General features: G+C 48.2%; 2 protein-coding genes across 5 annotated transcripts; both read left to right on the forward strand.

Annotated features, from left to right (window-relative positions):
- Positions 1-7055: 7055 nt before the first annotated feature.
- Positions 7056-10791, forward strand: LOC120643388 (protein HEAT INTOLERANT 4-like). 4 transcript variants are annotated; one of them, XM_039919745.1, is made up of 9 exons: positions 7535-7669; positions 7750-8130; positions 8764-8811; positions 8960-9013; positions 9097-9160; positions 9515-9573; positions 10057-10180; positions 10306-10365; positions 10512-10791. In XM_039919745.1, exons 2-9 carry the CDS (start codon positions 8101-8103, stop codon positions 10556-10558), a joined length of 486 nt encoding a protein of 161 aa, XP_039775679.1. In that variant the 5' UTR covers positions 7535-7669; positions 7750-8100; the 3' UTR covers positions 10559-10791. The 4 variants fall into 4 exon arrangements, with proteins under 4 accessions (XP_039775680.1, XP_039775677.1, XP_039775678.1 ...); XM_039919743.1 differs by having other exon boundaries at positions 7532-7669; positions 10057-10365; XM_039919744.1 differs by having other exon boundaries at positions 7533-7669; positions 8773-8811; positions 10057-10365.
- A 2909-nt stretch (positions 10792-13700) lies between these two features.
- On the forward strand, positions 13701-17174 carry LOC120643390 (probable leucine-rich repeat receptor-like protein kinase IMK3). Its single transcript, XM_039919747.1, has 2 exons — positions 13701-15477; positions 16165-17174. Exons 1-2 carry the CDS (start codon positions 13848-13850, stop codon positions 16803-16805), a joined length of 2271 nt encoding a protein of 756 aa, XP_039775681.1. The 5' UTR covers positions 13701-13847; the 3' UTR covers positions 16806-17174.
- The last annotated feature ends 1371 nt before the right edge of the window (positions 17175-18545 follow it).

The following is an 18545-nucleotide window of genomic DNA, read 5'->3' on the forward strand; positions in this document are numbered from 1 at the left end:
TCTACCTAAATCTCGGGATGAGATTTTCTTAAGGGGGGAGAGTTGTCACAGCCTAGAAAAAAAAGAAAGAAAATAAAAATCCACCGCTGGGCCTCACCTGTCAGCCTCTCCCTCTCCTCTCTCTGTTTTGCCTCGCCGCGCGCCGCACGCGTCACCGGCGTCCATCCTCGCGAGTCGCGCCACGTGGTGGCCATCCTCGTGTCCCATGCCAATCCCTCCCTCCTCTCATCGCCTCAAGACCCAGCCCCGGCCTCGTTCCCCTCAAACCCTAACCCTACCCGTTCCCCAATCCTCCATTGACGCCGCCGGCCCGAGCTCTCGTCGCCGCCGCGATTCGCCCGCTCTGGTGAGCCGTGGCTCAATCCGTCGCTCGGGGAGCTCCTTCTTGCCCTCCTCCTCCGATTCCGGTGCTCACACGGCCGCCGCTCTCCTCCGCCCGCCGCCGCCCCTGTCCGTCGCACCGCCCCCTCGTCGCCGCTCCTCGCCTGCGTCACCGACGGTGAGGCTCGCCGCCACCTCCGCATCCCCGTGCGCGCCTCCCCTGCCCCACTTCGGCTTGGCCTCGCCGCGCCGCCTCGCGCCGCCGCTGCCGTCGCCGAGCGTGCGCGTCGTGCCGCGCGCACGCTGTGGCCACGCCCACGCGCGGGTCAGGGCGCGTGCCCTGCCTTGACCCGGCTGGGTGGGCCGCTGGCTAGTGGGACCGGCCTGTCGGTCTCTGGGCTGGCCTGATCCGGGTGTGCCTAGCGATTTTGTTAGGGTTTCTTAGGTTTTATATTCCTGCAATCTTGTAAATTGTGTAGAAATTCATGTATAGCTCCAAAAATTATGAAACTTGTTTTGTTAGATTCCCCTAGCTGAGATCTACTTAGGAAAAATATTGTTGTGCATGTTACTTTTCTGTAGATTTATCTATAGTTTTATCTTGCAAAAGTGAGTTTAATGCTTAGTTATTTGTGTATTGCTAGAAAAATCTCAAACTAAATTTTGTTAGACTCCTTGTTTGGTGTAGTTTTTAGTGGTGCTACTTGTTCATGTGCTTCCTTGCTGTTTAACAAAGTTTTAGCTTGTTTCCTTATACTTTGTCTGAAAATGGTTTATTATAGAACTTCTTGCTAGAAAGTGAGAAAATGGCAAAACTAGTTTTGTTAGACTTGTGTTCCTGCCTAGTTTCCATGATAATTTTCTTGGATTTGTTTAGTTTAGTTTGAATTCCTTTTCTGATTTACCTTGTTTAGAGTGGCTGAAAACTATTATATTTATGTTTATTTGTAGGAAAACCCTTTTACTGCAAATCCAATTTTCATGGGTTTCTTGCAATGTTCTCTGCATGCTCAAATTGTTTCATGGTTTATACTAGTTGTTTAGTTTGTTTCTTAATTCTTGCATCGTATTCATGCATTTTAGTGACCGAACCGTCGGAGAACGAACCCGTGGAGCCCGCCGAGTCCGTTGAGCCTGAGCCTGGAGTCCCGTTCGTGGTCGAGTCCGAAGTTAACCTAGCCAAGCAGCTAAGCATATTCTTTGCACTTATTTAATCTGATTTAGTTTAGCTATTCCACTTGGGTATTGTTGGGCTATATATGTATAGTATGTATGTATTGCATTTTTATACCTATCTTTATGCATAATCCATCCTTGATTTATTATCCTTGTTCTTGGCACTAGTTAGGTAGTTAATTACTTAACTTGACTAGATGCTTAGCCCTGCTTAGTATACTTCTTTTGCTCGCTAGACAGGAATGGTTTGGAGGATCACATTTACCGGTTACCCTTGATTGCACTGGTTTGGTTGGGTTGTTAAGAGTTTGGTAGTATCGAGATTCGAGCGGAATGGTAGGGCCTAGAGAATGGAATCACATGGGCATAGTCCGCTTGGATCGTTTAAGGACCGTCCGTGGATGACGTCGGCTTTGAGCACCTCTCCGTGCTACCACATATCCAATATAATGGTACGGATAAGCCAACTACCTTCTTTGACTTGATCATTGATGTACAGTCCTAGATACGTGGCCAAGGGCTATGCAGAGAGGCTTAGAGGTGTCCCCGGGTGGACCTACGAGTACGAAAGTTTAAAGATGTCCCCGGTGGAAACTAAGTCTCTACGCGTAAACTAGGTGTGAAGATTTCAATGATCGAGCCATGTTGGGAACGGTTGACGTGAGTACTCCCTTATCCAACTTTGGCCGGTTGGGTGAGTCGCATGGTCCTTGCGTTGTGTGGGTAAAGTAGTACATCCTTGCAAGGTTAAATCAATTCGAATTGCCGCGCTCTCGGTTATGAGCAAGCTCTTTGTCCGTTGAACTCTTCGTAGAAAGTTCCGGTTTTGATGGAAATGATTCATGGCACCTCTGTGACTCGTTATTGCCGGCATTGCCCATCTGATTGACTATGGTCGCCATAAGTTCAGTTTGCCGAGCCAAGACGTCCGCGAGGTTTGGGTGAACTGGAGGATTTGGGAGAGGATCCTCGTTGTTGCGGTGGTTATTGCCACCCGAACCATTGGCACCATCCCTTTCAGTTCCCGAACGCAACACCATCCTGTTAATAAACAAAACGGTTAGCAGTCAGGAATGAAAGATGGAGAATGATACCCAAAGGCAGGGTGGAAAGATAATGTGTAGATAAAAATCTAACACATACCAACACTAGAAAAACATATCTAAGAGAAAGGATAGATTTGTCCCACTAAGATTAGCAAATACGAGATCAGCGAAATCTAGACCACGACACACTAGATTAATTAGATGCAGATTTGAAAACCAAGAGAAAATATGCATGCATGCGAGGTATGAATGCAACATGACGTCTCCTCACATCGTGAGCACGCCTTAACATTCTAGCACCCACTTACGACCCGCAACAACTGCATTGTCCAGTAGCGCTACAACCCTCCTACTAGCGTTTAGGACAATGGGTGATTCCCACCCTCTCAATTCCGGTAAAAGGCTCAAAAGGTTTCCAGCAGGTGAAAGGGTTTTCCTACGCTCTCGCTACTCATGAAGACAAGAGGGGTCAAGCATATCTTAATTAAACAAGTGAAGCAATAAGAAGGAATTAGTTCTAAGACCAAGGAAGAAAGGTAGCATTTCACCATAGGTTCAAATTTTTAACCAAAGTAAATCTTAGTGCAAGTAGTCAAAATTTATTTTACTCTCACCCCACTAAGCAAATTTTAGGTTCACTTCATGAAACCTCAGCTCTGATACCCGTTGTGAGAACCGCCCAATTTGATACTATTTTAAACGAACCGCCGGTCATTATCATCCAGATGAGAGTTAACACATGCTTGCCGGAGAGCGTGCCACGTGTTATCCCACATCTAGAGAAATGAATAACCGACACGTCATTCATCCAAAAAAATATCAAATCCGGTAGTCCCGGTATGTGCTCTAACATACGCCCAGAATCAGCATATGTACATACCGTTTACAATCGAATACATCGCCAAAAAATCCACAAAGAGCAGTTTTATACTATCAGAGTTCACAGCTTAATATTACAAGTTCAACATAGGTGGGTTTCAAACTTCACTTACAAGCCTTGGGCTCACGAAAGTCATATTAAACAGAAACATAAAGTTTATTGCATTTACATGCTCTCCCGAAGCTCAATTACGATAAAGACTTACTAAAGTAATGACGCCTTGCTCAAGGACATCATTACAGCCACCATGACCTACTCTTCCCCCGCGTTTGGATCAGCGGGGTAGAAGTGGCCAAACACCACTTCGAGCTCACCTGCAACTAGGTTTAGAAAGCACACTGAGTACAAAAGTACTCCGCAAGACTTACGCGATTAAATAAGCAAGGATTATGCATTTGCTCAAGTAAAAGCTTTAAGGTTAAGTAATTATTGTATAAGCATTAGCTTTCTACACTATCACCTATCAGAATTAATTAATCTTGCCCAACCCCAAATACTTTTAGTTGATTAAAAGAGTAATATAAATAATCAATAGATCATTGACAAGACATGATTCCAAAACCAACAATACCGAAACTCTCTAAGAGGAATTCGGCGAACCAAGAGCTTGCTCATATCCGAGAGCGCGACAATTCGAATTGATTATAACCTTGCAAGGGTGTACTACTTTACCCACACGACGCGAGGACCATGCGACTCACCCAACCGATCACGCCGAGCAAGGGGGGTACTCACGTCAACCGTTCCCAACAAGGCTCGATCATTGAACCTCACACCTAGATTACGAGTAGAGACTTAGTTCCACCAGGGACATCTCTAAACTTTCCTACACATAGGTCCACCTGGGGACACACTAAGCCTCTCTGCATAGCCCGTAGCCACGTATCTAGGATTGCACATCAATGATCAAGTCAAAGAAGGTAATTGGTTCATCCATACCATTATATTGGATATGTGGTAGCACGGAAAGGTGCTCAAGGCCGATGGCATCCACTCGGTCCTTAATCGATCCAAGCGGACTATGCCCATGTGACTTCATTCTCTAGGCCCTAACATTCCACTCGAATCTCGGTACTACCACTTCACTAGCCACCAGACCAAACCAGTGCGATCAAGGGTAACCGGTAAATGTGATACTCCAGCTGTTCCTTCTAGTAAGCCAATTGAGTATTCTAAGCAGAACTAAGTATCTAGTCAAATTAAGTTATTAACTGACTAACATGTGGCAAGGACATGGTTAAACAATTCAAGGAAGGATAGTGCATCAAAATAGGTACAAAAATGCAATACATACATGCTAAACATATATAGCCCAACAATACCCAGGTGTAATAGCTAAACTAAATCAGATTAGACAGGTGCAAGGAATATGCTTAGCTGCTTGCCTGGGTTAACTTCAAACTCGACCACGAACGGGATTCCGGGTTCAGGCTCCACGGACTCGGCGGGTTCCACGGGTTCGACCTCCGGCGGTTCGGTCACTAAAATGCATGAATGCGATGCAAGAATTAAGAAATGAAATTAACAACAAGCATAAATCATGAAATAATTTTAGCATGCAGAGGACAATGCAAGGAACTCATGAAAATTGGTTTTGCAACAAAAACATTTTCCTATAAATAACCATAAATAGATCAATTTTCAGCTACTCTAAGCAAGATAAATCAGGAAAGGAATGCAACTGAACTAAACAAATCCAAGAAAATTATCTTAGATACTAGGCAGCAACACAAGGCTAACAAAACTAGTTTTGCCATTTTATCACTTTCCAGCAATAATTTCTATACTAAATCATTTTCAGACAAAGTATAAGAAAACGAACTAAAACTTTGATACACAGCAAAGAAGCATGTGAACAAGCTGCACCACTGAAAACTACACCTCACAAGGAGTCTAACAAAATTTGTTTTGACATTTTTCTAGCAGAGCACAAATAAATAAGCATTAAACTCACTTTTGCAAGATAAATCTATAGATAAATATACAGCAAGGTAACATGCAAAACAATATTTTTCCTAAGTAGATCTAAGCTAGAGGAATCCAACAAAATAAGTTTCATAATTTTTAGAGCTATACATGAATTTCTATGGATTTTACAAGATTGCAGAAAAAACTAAACATCACAAAACCCTAACTAATTGCTAGATACACCCGGCAGAGCCGGCCCAGAGGCCGACAAGCGGGGCCCATGGGCCAGCGACCCACCCGCTGGGTCAAGGCAAGCCACGCGCCTTGACCCGCGCGTGGGCGCAGCCACGGCGAGCGGCGGCGGCGCGAGGCGGCGCAACGGGGCGGGGCCGGAGCGGGGAAGGGGAGGTTCGCACGGGGAAGAGGAGGAGGCGGCGAGCCTCACCGGGGGATTGGACGGCGGAGAGCGATGGAGAGGCGGCGACGCAGCAAGCAGAGGCGGCGGCGGGCGAAGGCGCTCGCCGGCGGCCCTGCAGGGAGGGAAAAGGGGCCGGGTTAGGGGCGAAACCGAGCGAGGGAAGGGAGGAGATGCTCCTCGCGCAAGGAATTGAGCCGCGGCTTACCGGAGCGGCCGAATCGCGGCAGCGGGCGGCGACGGGAGCTCGGGCCGGCGGCGTTAATGGAGAAGGGGAAGGCTAGGGTTAGGGTTTGAGGGGAACGAGGCCGGGGCAGGGTCTTGAGGCGATGAGAGGAGGGATGGGTGGGCACGGCACACGAGGATGGCTGGCACGTGGCCCGAGGTTGACCGGCGATGGCGACGCGTGCGCGCGGCGCGCGGAGGAAAACAGAGAGAGGAGGAGGAAGAGGCTGACAGGTGGGGCCCGGCGGAGGATTTTCTTTTTCTTCTTTTTTTTTCTCAGGGCTGTGACAGTCTTGTCCCGCTACCGCTGGTTATGCAGCGTGACGAACGCCATGTCGACGATCGCCAGCGTGCCGAGGACTGCGGCGAGGACGCCGAAGGACGTGAAGCCCTCGGCGGGCTTGCATTGTGAGCTTCTTGCTTTGCGTCACCAGCGGACGCACCGCAAAGCTTCTTATTGCCTGCATCGTCCAACAACAAATCACATGTTGTACACGTCAACGTCCAAGGAACAACATGTTCTAGAAATCCATGTCGTGGCTTACCGGCAAACATGTCGGTGGGCTCGCCGGGATCTCCCCCTAGAGCTCATCATTTGCGAGATTGACTTCCTTCAACTCCTGCTGTGAATGTACTCCCTCCTTTTTCAAAATATAAATATTTATCGACTTCCGCGATTTACGTTTGAATTCAATACCCATTATTTGTGAACAAAAATTTTGTATATTCCATGTATATGATTTTAAAAAAATGAAAATCATACAACAAACTAAGTCTCAATTTCTCTTTTAGCCCCAAAACACCTCAGCAGCCCACCCCTCACACCTCCCACTCGCCCAGCCTCCTGACGCTCCTACCCGAGCCCGACGACGCCCCTCCCAACCAATTTCCCCAGCTCCACGCCTCCGCCTGGCGCCTGCCCTAGCGCGCCGCCGGCCCCCCACGCTCGTCACCCCCGGTGCCCGAGGCCAGCACGCACATGCTGCGAGCCCGGCTCCGGCTCCGGCTCGCCGCTCGCGGTCCGCCCCTATTCCGCCGTTCCGGCCGCCTGCCGCGCGCCCACGCCGCTGCGAGCCCGCGCCCTGCTCCGCACTGCATAGGGCCGCCCAGGGGCAGGCCAGCAGGGGCGCACGGGCACTGAGCCATGACCAAGAAGACATCCAGCCAATCTGCCCGTGAACCATGGTGAGCAAAAGATTAATAAATGTATTCATATTATCTAAATATATGTCGTTGTAATTTGTGATTACTAGTGGATTTGTGAAAAATTAGCAGCCATGAAGGAACGTAAGGCTATCTTGTAATTTGTAAGCATCCTTATCGATGCCATTTGTTGTTTTAGAATTTTATCCTCCATTTATTTCAGACATTCCTACTTTGATACCATGACCATTTAGTACGTCTATTATCTATATGTTCAATAATTTTAAATTATGAACAGTTTGTGTTATCAGTACTCAATTATATGCTAGTGTACAGTGTACTTTGGGCTATAAAATTTTTTCACTACTTGAAATTTTGAATAGCCAACGCCCAAATCCTGGGCCCGCCCGTGCCCTCTTCACCCTCTCGTCAGGCTGAGTAAAAAAAATCGTCAAGCTCTTCCCCACGAGCTCCTGCCTCTCCACGGCGCGGGATTTCAAATGTCTCGGCCGCCCGAGCTCCAACACCACCACGACCTCCTCCTCGTCGCTGGTGGTAAGCCTCGCGGCCATGGCTTGCTCACGACCTCGCGCACCCATTCCGCCACTCACCGGCCACCCTCGTCCCGTGTACAGGACCAGCCGGCGCGAAGCTCCATCCTCGACGGTTCTGCCACAGGGCGCCCCCTCGACCAGTGCGCCGATCCGGGCGGCCAGGTTCAGGGACGCAAGCGCAGCACCAGAATCGCGAGGTTCGGATAGCGATCAAGGCCCCTGATTATCTGAGCGGAGAACAAATTAATCGGATGGCTGAAAATGTCCCCTGAGTATTAGTTGTATATAGAGACTGCCCATGCCTCGTCCGGACGCCACCTAACCCTAGCAACTGATTAGAGCACACCGGAGCCGGCGGCGAACGAAGGAGGCAGCTCCTCGGGGGCGGGGCGGCGCGGCGCGGCGAATCGCCGCCCAAGACCAAAGGTCGACATGGAGCACTCCCCCCGGGAGAGGGATCTGGTGAGTAAGCTGCAGGATGACCTGACCTTTCTCAGTTGCGTGCTTTGGATTGTTAGGTTTTGCGTCCCTTTTAGTAATTGGTATCCGTGAGTAGGGAGCGTCGGTTGGTTCTGATCTGATTAGCTCGCGGACCGCTTCACTTTCGATTGGTTGCATCGCTGGAATTTTTTATGCTCTAATGCGCATCTCACTGTTTATATGAGTATATACTACTAACACTTGGTTTGACTATTATAATGTTTCTTCTCATATGAAGAGGAAACTGGAATGCTCTACAGTGGCATTCGTGACTGATGAAAATTCTTAAGACCATGTTCCTTCTGCTGCTCAACATTTTCCTTAGGCAGCAATTGTTATCAGAGGAGTAGGCTTGATTACCACTAGGTTTAATGTAGCATTGGAAGATGATGAGTCGACAAATATGTTTCTGCCATGCTGACTTAGACCATATTCATTGTTGTACGAAAGGTTCCATGCTCGACCTATTTCCAAGTTTTTTTTTTGTTTTTCGATGACAGCACACCTTCGTATTGGTTTTTATAAGCAACTTGTCATTATGATTAGAATAGCGCACGGCTATCCTGTCTGATGGCCTTGCTATTTTGATTTGTGCTTTGACTAATGGTTTGTCAGTCTGTTCAGGAGGATCTGTGGTTGTCTGCTTTTCCAATTGGGACTGAGGTTTGTACCTTTTTTACATACATGTTGGTCGTGCGGACTTGGACATAGTACATAGCTTAAGCTGCGCACATCTCCTTGCGTACATAGCTTAAGCTGCGCACATTTCCTTGCCTCAAACTACTTATACAACTAGGCTTGTCATCTGCAGTGGGAAAGCATTGATAAGATAAAGGAATTCAATTGGAACTTCGAAAATTTAGAGGTATGATAGTCGAACTTATAAGATTTATCCCCACAATGTTTTGCTTCAGCATACAGTGATACATGTTTGTTGTTGGTGAGCAGAAAACACTAGAGGAAGGGGGAAAACTTTATGGGAAGACAATTTATTTGTTTGTAAGCACTGAGCGTAAGTATATTTGTTTGTAAGCACTGAGCGTAAGTAACTAAGTATACTTGGTACACGGCTAGTTTCTAAAGTTAATTTTGCTACTGTTGATCCTTGATGCATGTTTTATAATGTTGGTAATATATCAGTAATGTGTAGCAAAGTAGTGTTATCTGGCTATAAATTTACTGAAGTTTATTTCAACTGCTATTAGTTTTGTTTAGTGAGATTCAACAATTATATCTGCGCATGACCTTTATGTGTTGGTCTGTTAAAGTGGATTTTAGTATCTGCCATCTTCTTCATTTCCATACTAGTTTTACACCTATTGAATATTGTTCCATACAAGTCAAATTGGCTCCTCTTGGCATGCAGCACAGCTATTGGATGTTAATGGTGAAGTGAAGGTGGTACTTATTCCGTTTGTAGTTGCTGTAAGTTCTCATCCACCCTCTTGTCCCAGCATTTATAAACACCATTATATTTACATTTTCAGTTTCAAAACAAAAACATGTTACTAGAACAGAGAATGGACGGTGGAGAATGGTCTTGCAGTTGTACATATTGAGCTGAGCCTTTAGCTCATGTCTACGTCAAATAAATAAATCAGCAGTTCTGTTTATACCTTTGGCATTATTAAAAAGACTACCATCTTTGGTATATTATTGTTTAATATTTTTTGTAGAATTATTAATTGCGAGAGATAAAAATTTGTATATCAGCTTTTAAGTTTAGAAAGTTGCGACAAGCTTTTGAAAATAAGATGAGTAAGAAACTTTATTTGCTCTTCACTGATGTTTTTAACTTTAATATGCAGTGTCGAATGTTTCTTGTCATATTTGTAAATTTGTTCAAATACTGGTAACTGGATCTACATGGTCTGTCTTATTTAGCAGTTGAAATGTTCAATTTTGCAGGTAGACTGTCCTTTTCCTCCATCAGATAAAATTGACATATATTCGTTTCAAACGGGAAAAGAAGAAATAGTACCAATGAAAGAGATGAAGATGGCATGGGTTCCTTATGTTCCTGTCAGGACCGGTACTGTTGCGTTATTTATGTTGAACAATATTTGTTCCCTTTTGTTTTCATTGCTTATATCCTTGCTTTTTCCTGCTACATTGAAACTTATTATTTTGTTCACCTTGATATTGCTTTGCCTACAGGGTTGGCAGAATTGAAAGCTTGGAAACAAAAATATTCGCTCTCTGTTGCACCCAGCGGACGTGAGTTTTATGAATTAGTGCTCTCAATATTTCATGCCTTAGGATACATATTTATTTCAAAGTATTTTCATTCATCATTTGATGATGTGCCATATTTGCACTACCACTAGTTACGATTACTAAATCCCAGGTTTATACATTTACAGGTCTGAGAGAGTTGACAATTTTGGCTACTCCATGCCCTGTAAGCTGAATCAGGTTTAGTTTTTTAGGCCTGTATTGTGCTTCTCTAGTAATATCTTTTGTTACCCTTTTTGCTTTATGATCCTTTGAATACCTCTTACCCTTAGATACTTTCCACCGCTGTACCAATCCTTGGCACGTGTCACGGACACACTCACGCCAAGATTATGTAAACCACACCATCCAAAAGTGTGCATACTCTTCATTTTGGAATGAAGCTAATCAAATTATTCGTTGAAGTAACGTGCCTGTGAACACATGCAATGGCTTTTAAACTTGTCTTTTTTATTAGTTGACTGGCATTTCATTTTACAATATCATAATTAACTTGTCTTTTAAACTTGTCTTTTAAACTCGGCGATGATCATCTCATCACTCGAACCTTCGGGCCTCTCAAGCCCAAAAACCGGAGAGATCAAGTCATACTCCATTCCAGCAAACCGTTTCCGATCGAACCCTCGGGGAGCTCAGCCAGCAGACAAAGGCCAAACCCCCGCGGCCAAAAATTCTTCCACCACATCTCTGCCCCCGCAAACTTGACAAGCCATCATAAAGGCTTCCAAACACAGCTTAAAGCCTGGCGCACGCTTGTTGTATGCAGGCTGAAAAGTGTGCTCAAACGGTTCGATATCCGAAGCTAACAGATATCTCTCCTCGCCCGAACCTTCGGGATCCGGAAATCCGATCTTGGCGTAAAACAAGTACTCCAGCCAATTCCCCTCCCATTTGTTCTTTTGGGCCGGGGAAAGCACAATCTTCTCCAAGCCCACCTTCTTATTAGGCTTGCGAGAAACGAAGGTGCAGCATCCATTCGGCACCTCACTCTCCTCCTCATCATCATCCACGAAAACCTTCCGAGGCTGACAGTGCAACTGAAAAAGCCTGCAGAAGGCATCAACGGACACTCCACCCCCGAATGTCCTTGCAACCAATAAGAACTTGGACAATGCTATGATCCCGTTCGGGGTGAAATGGTGAAGCTTTACGTTGAAAGGCTCTAGTAGCTTCGGAACTACCGGATCCATCGGAAGGCGCAACCCAGCGGTAAAGAAATCCTTAAACACAATCACCTCTCCAGACTCATGCACCGGGAAAACCTCCGGGCCAGGAGGGCGACACACACCTTCGGGAAAACATTCTTTCGAAACGTAGAAATCGATCGTACTCTGAGAGACGACAGATGGCTCGAAGAGCAAGGTCTTACGCTTCTCGGGAGCCATCAGGTCAGAAACACTCGCTGAAACCCCCGACAGACTGCCACTGACCTGCTCCTGTTGGACCGGCGGGCGCGAAGCTTCGGACCCTTCGGGACGATCAGCAGGATCAGAGTTTGCACGGAGAACCCCCTTCTTAATGAATGCCATATCTACAGAAAAGCAAAGAAAGGCAAAGCAGATAAAAGGGTTAATTCTAACCTTCGATCAATCTGGCTGTTTGCCTAGTGCGAGCCATGAACCACCAAACTACTTACACCGAGAGAGAAACGAACAGGTTGATCTCGCACGACACAGAACCTTCGGAAGAAGCGCTTTACTCCAAAAAGCGACGAAGGTAAGCGAAGCTCAAGAGGGCACAGGTTTTACCCCCCCCCCCCCTTCTCCGCTTATATAGGCAGGGGAAAGCCACAGTACCAACGGTAAAATCGAGGAGTCGGCCGCTCTAGCGGCGCAATCGGAGCCTGACACGTACACACCCAAATTCGACCGTTGCAGCCGATGGTTCGGGAGACGTTTTTCCTTGGGAGCTTCCCGAAGGATGCGCACAATCTTCTTCAACAACGTGGGTTCGGACCGTCGGCTTCGGACCTCGCCCTCGAGGGGCTACTGTTGGGGATTGGACCTTCGGATAAGTGCCCGTAGGTCGATCCCACCCTCGAAAACGCCTCCTAACCTGTCTGCAGGGCTCCGATGAAGGGAGACAAGAACACCCGAAGGGTGACTGCCGCCCACGAGGGTGCTTAGGGCCAGGGAAACCACCTTCGAAGGACCGAAGGATGCAATCGATCGCCCGGAAGCACAAGCCAGGAGAGCAAGACCCGCGAAGGACCAGGAAGCTAACCTTCGGTAACGAAGGTGACGACCGATCGCTCGAAAACAGAACCGTCGGGACCAGGACCTGCGAAGGATCTCGAAGCCCGAAGGATATCAAATACAGAATACAAGCCAGACGAAGGACTTCAGGACCTTCGTCGGGAATAGGCGTGCGTGTAAAACGTGAATACGTGAGAAGGTCAGATTTGTACAACTCTCACCTTGTGATTTTACCCTGAAACCGTCTGTAAATGAGCTGTACATGAGTTGGAAGGGGGCAAATTGGGGATATCTGGCCGAGGGCTAGGGGTATAAATAGTCCCCTCTCTTCACAGTGTAAAGGGTTGAATTTTCTGGTCATTTACTAGAGAAATAAGTACCTACTTCTATTGCTATTTTCATGCTGTTCATGCTCCCTGTCTGGACATCTAAGAAGCAAAGATCCCAACACACATGTTTGCTGAACTGTGATTGATTAATGTATCCAACTTGAAGAGTTGTTATAGAAAAGTTTGGAAGCCGGGTAGATGAGCTTGGTGACATGGTCGAGTGTAGTCTCGTATGGGTCAACGGATAGGTATCGGGTGTCTAGCAGTAGGGCAAGCTTGTAGTTTGTCAACAGCGAGCGAAGCGCCGGCGATACGCAGGCTATGGAACATGAGCAGACTCAGATTGGCGTTGTTGTTATGTATATAGTTTTGCTTGGATGATTGGCATATGATGAGGGAGTGGTGTCACCGTTTTATGGATGTCTGAATTGGGATTCACATTCAACAAAGCAGCATATGCTGTGTGATGTGACTTTGATATTGTTAATAATAATATTTTTTTTGAGAGTGTTAATAACAATATTTGTTTGTTATATGGGCAGACTCATGCATCAACTGCTTGTATGGTGCGGGTTAGGGCCTCTGTTGGGCTGGGCTGGGTAGGGCCTACAATATTCCTTCCTATCTGGTCTGGGACAGTCCAGTCCAGTCCAGTCCAACAAAAGGAGCCCGTTGCGTTGCGTTGTGGGCCTGGCCTGGTTCCTCGGGTCCGACTCGGAACTAGCCGTTGCACAAAATAATAAAAATAAATAATTAAACTGGTTGTGCAGTGCAGTGCAGTGTGCGTTGCTGCTGCTCTCCGACTAGCCGTTGCGCCCATTCCTCTGCTCTGCTCTGCTCTGCCCACTTCATTCTTCCTCCTCCCCTCTCTTCTCCATCCACGCAACTCTTTGCAATTCCCCTGGCTGGCCTGCTTCCATCTCATTCCAAATCCACCACCATGCTGCTGCTCTTCCTCTTCCTCCTCCTGCTCGCTCCGCCGCCTACCGCTAAAGCCGCCGCCCACCACCACCACCCCGCCGGCGACGGCGTCGTCATCTCCCAGGCCGACTACCAGGGCCTCCAGGCCATCCGCCACGACCTCTCCGACCCCTACGGCCTCCTCCGCTCCTGGAACGACTCCGGCCTCACCGCCTGCTCCGGCGCCTGGCTCGGCATCAAGTGCGTCCTCGGCAGCGTCGTCGCCATCACGCTCCCCTGGCGGGGCCTCGGCGGCACCCTCTCCCAGCGGGGCCTCGGCCAGCTCACCCGACTCCGCAGGCTCAGCCTCCACGACAACGCCATCGCGGGCCCCATCCCGGCATCCCTCGGCTTCCTCCCCGACCTCCGCGGCCTCTACCTCTTCAACAACCGCTTCTCCGGCGCCCTCCCCTCCTCCATCGGCGCATGCCTCGCGCTCCAGTCCTTCGACACCAGCAACAACCGCCTCACCGGCGCCATCCCGGCCGCCATCGCTAACTCCACCAAGCTCATCCGCCTCAACCTCAGCCGCAACGCGCTCTCTGCTGACATCCCCGCCGAGGTCCTCGCCTCCGCCTCCCTCCTCGTCCTCGACCTCTCCTACAACAACCTCTCCGGTCCCATCCCCGACGCATTCGCAGCCTCCACCAACTCCCCTTCTTCCAAGCTCCTCAACAACAACAAGGAGGCCATCACCGGGGCATACCAGCTCTCCTTCCTCAGCCTCGCGCACAACTCCCTCGACGGGCCCATCCCGAACTCGCTTGCAAAGCTCACCAAGCTCCAGGACCTCGACCTCTCCGCCAACAACCTCAACGGCACCATCCCCGCCGACCTCGCCAACCTCACCGCCACGCTCCGCTCCTTCAACGTCTCCTACAACAACCTCTCCGGCGCCGTGCCAGCCGCCCTCGCCCGCAAGTTCGGGGAGCCCGCATTCACCGGGAACATCCAGCTCTGCGGCTACTCTGCTTCCACGCCCTGCCCGGCCTCCCCGCCATCCCCTGCGCCGTCCTCACCCGCCGAGGAGTCCCGCGGCCGCCGCAAGTTCAGCACCAAGGAGCTCGCACTCATCATTGCCGGGATCGTCGTCGGCGTCCTCATCCTGCTGCTCCTCTGCTGCCTCCTCCTCTGTTTCCTCACAAGGAAGAGGTCTACCGCCGCAGCAGGAGCAAGGACGAGCGGCAAGCAGCAGGCGGCCAAGGATGCCGCCGCCGGCGCCGCGGCCGCCGGACGCGGCGAGAAGCCAGGCTCCGGCGCCGCGGAGGTGGAGTCCGGCGGCGACGTCGGCGGCAAGCTCGTGCACTTCGACGGGCCGCTCGCCTTCACGGCGGACGACCTGCTGTGCGCCACCGCCGAGATCATGGGGAAGAGCACCTACGGCACCGTGTACAAGGCCACGCTCGAGGACGGCAGCCTGGTGGCCGTCAAGCGCCTCAGGGAGAAGATCACCAAGGGACACAAAGACTTCGAGGCCGAGGCGGCGGTGCTCGGCAGGATCCGCCACCCCAACCTGCTGCCGCTCAGGGCCTACTACCTGGGGCCAAAGGGGGAGAAGCTGCTCGTCTTCGATTACATGCCCAAGGGCAGCCTCACCTCGTTCTTGCACGGTCAGACTTCCTATCCCTATCTTCTTCGCTTTTGTTATCTCCAGCATTACTAATTTCTGAATGTTTGATATATGATTGAGAAATCCCACTTAAAATGCTTGCTGCCTAGGAACACTGCCAATTGACAAGGGAGTTTCGCTAACTATTAGTGAATTGGAATGTGATGTGCTCCTGCAGCTTGTTAATTGCTAGTATGTTTCAGCGAGGGCATATTCTGAACACTTGCACATTCAGACATTGCATGCCAACTTTGCATTACAGCCGCTTTTGATTAATCAGATATAAGAGTGAACTCGGTTTAAACCTTAACATGTCAAAAAACCTGTCACTCAGAGCATCTCATGAATCATGACCTATGCAGACAAGTCAATAGTATGCAACAAGTGTTCAGTATTTTGCTGTGTTCAGTGCCTTAACTGTAACTCTGAAGATGTCTTAACACTTTGTTTGCTAACAGTTAATGAATTAGATATTATTTGTCCAAGTAAAGGGTAAATTCTTGTTTCAACAATACTGCTTCATCAGCATTGTTCATCTATGTTTTACGAAGTCTATTGATAAATTGTTCCCAACCTGATATGCCTTTCATTTCTGAAACTCTGCACTTTCTGACACTGTGAAACTGAAACTCTGAACTTGTGTACTAACACTTGATGTTTCCTGATGAATGGAATGGCATTGATGCAGCTCGCGCTCCGAACACGCCGGTGGACTGGGCGACGCGGATGACAATCGCCAAGGGCACAGCCCGTGGCCTGGCCTACCTCCACGACGACATGAGCATCGTGCACGGCAATCTGACTGCCAGCAACGTCCTCCTCGACGAGCAATGCAACCCCAAGATCTCCGACTTCGGGCTGTCCCGGCTGATGACGACGGCGGCGAACTCGAACGTGCTGGCCGCTGCGGGCGCGCTGGGGTACCGCGCGCCGGAGCTGTCGAAGCTGAAGAAGGCGAACGCCAAGACGGACGTGTACAGCCTGGGCGTGATCATCCTGGAGCTGCTGACGGGCAAGACCCCCGCCGAGAGCACGAACGGCATGGACCTGCCACAGTGGGTGGCCTCCATCGTCAAGGAGGAGTGGACCAGCGAGGTGTTCGACCTGGAGCTGATGCGCGACGCCGCGGCAGGTCCCGTCGGGGACGAGCTGATGGACACGCTCAAGCTAGCGCTCCACTGTGTGGACCCGGTGCTGTCGGTGCGGCCTGAGGCCCGGGAGGTGCTGCGGCAGCTCGAGCAGATCAGGCCGGGGTCAGATGGCGGCGCCGGGCCAAGCGAGGAAGGTGGTGGTGCTCATGTGCTGGCGGCTTCTGCAGGAGACGAGTAGCGCCGCTAGCACCAGTTGTGCAAGGCAAACCGCAAAGGCAAGAATTACGTGAAGAAAAGGAATCGTTTAGGTAGAGAGAGAGATATATATATATATCTAGAAATTCTTTGATTCGTTTGATCGCGAAGTATTACTTCTACTTCTACCACTGGCGTTGCTAGGTAGTAATTTTCAGTTTGTATAGGCAAATGTTATTTTTGCACTAGAATCAATGGCTGTATGTAGCAGCCTAGGAACAAGGATGGAAAAAGAGGAGAAATATTACTAGTAGTATAATAATGCATTTTCTATTTGATTTACTTGTCCATCAATGTTTGTGAGGATGGTGGTGAATTAGTGACGATGATGAATAGAATACTGAATTTGCCATACTGTTTTTGTTCAAGCTGTCCGAGTCCAACAGAGGATGTGTTTGTGTTTATTACAGGTTACAGCAGATTGTGCAGACGATACAGAGTGCAGACCGAGTTCAGGTGATCCCTGCACTAACCACACTGCTGTAAATGTAATGTATTGTCCCTGGAACAACAGGTGGAGGGAGAACTTTGGGGTGCAACAAACAAAGCACCTGCTAACTGCTAGTCAATGAGAGGAAGAATAGGAATCACCATCAGCATGTAACAAAACATTTTACTGCAACAACCTTTGGTAAATAAGTAACCATGCTCCAGCCTGAGTATACCAACCTGCATGCCACAAAACGACAAAACTATCCAACCACACTTTTGGTTCAACCAGATGGAGACCCAACATCAACAACTCTGAGAATCTAACGGTCACTGATTGGCACTGTCTTCATCAAAAAAAAACTGATTGGCACTGTGTCTAGTTTGCAGCTGAGTTACTGTGTTCGCACATTCTACAAAAGGTAGCAAAGTAGACGCATATACTGAAAATAATACATCGTCAGTTCAGTTATATCAATCAGCTTATACCAGTCACTTCGCACGGCCCTAAAGCTACACTATTTTTGTGATCATACCAATGCAAACAGGCTTTTAGTCGCAGAATGACATTGCCAGCCGATCACAGGTTCAAAGAAGTGGGGCAATATCATTGCATCAGAATTTTAAAATCATACAAATTATACTTTACAAATGCTATTTAAAGATTCTTTTGCTTCAATTATTTCCAATTAAAAAGGTTCATAACAAAGGTATATTTTGCTAATTAGTACTCTCAAATGCATGGCACCATCAGCTTGTTCGTTGCACTGGAAGTTGTTGGTTGCACAATTGCAGAATCTCTTTGGCTCCCTACTTCATGCTAAACATGCAACTCAGTATATTAAGTTTTCTGGTGTTTCAACTAATCACAAGCACTATTTCATTGGGACTATGGGCATTTGTTCCAACATATTCTTTGTTTATCGAGATTTTTCTGACATGTCAAACATTCATTGCATCGCCAACAATGTTCAGATTTAAGCTTGGTCATTCTGGACATGAGAAATCATATCACAGTTCTTGAGCTTTATCCAAGAAGTGCTTTATCCAAGAAGTAGCAATCCCACGCCATGAAATCTGTTCCTTTTTGTTTTGAATTATGGATGGAAGTTGAAGAAAACCATGGTTCCTTGTTTCAGTTTTTGAAGGACAAGCAATGGAGCACAAGAGTTGTTAGATGCCTCCAAATTAGCATCGTGCTACATCCCAGCCTATTAAAATATCTTTGAGCCCTTTGCCACCAAGCAAATCTCTCCCTTTTATGCCAAATTGCATTTCTTCCTTCTTCTTCAAG

Source organism: Panicum virgatum, chromosome 8K (assembly GCF_016808335.1).
Source record: "Panicum virgatum strain AP13 chromosome 8K, P.virgatum_v5, whole genome shotgun sequence".
Classification (NCBI taxonomy): Eukaryota; Viridiplantae; Streptophyta; class Magnoliopsida; order Poales; family Poaceae; genus Panicum; species Panicum virgatum.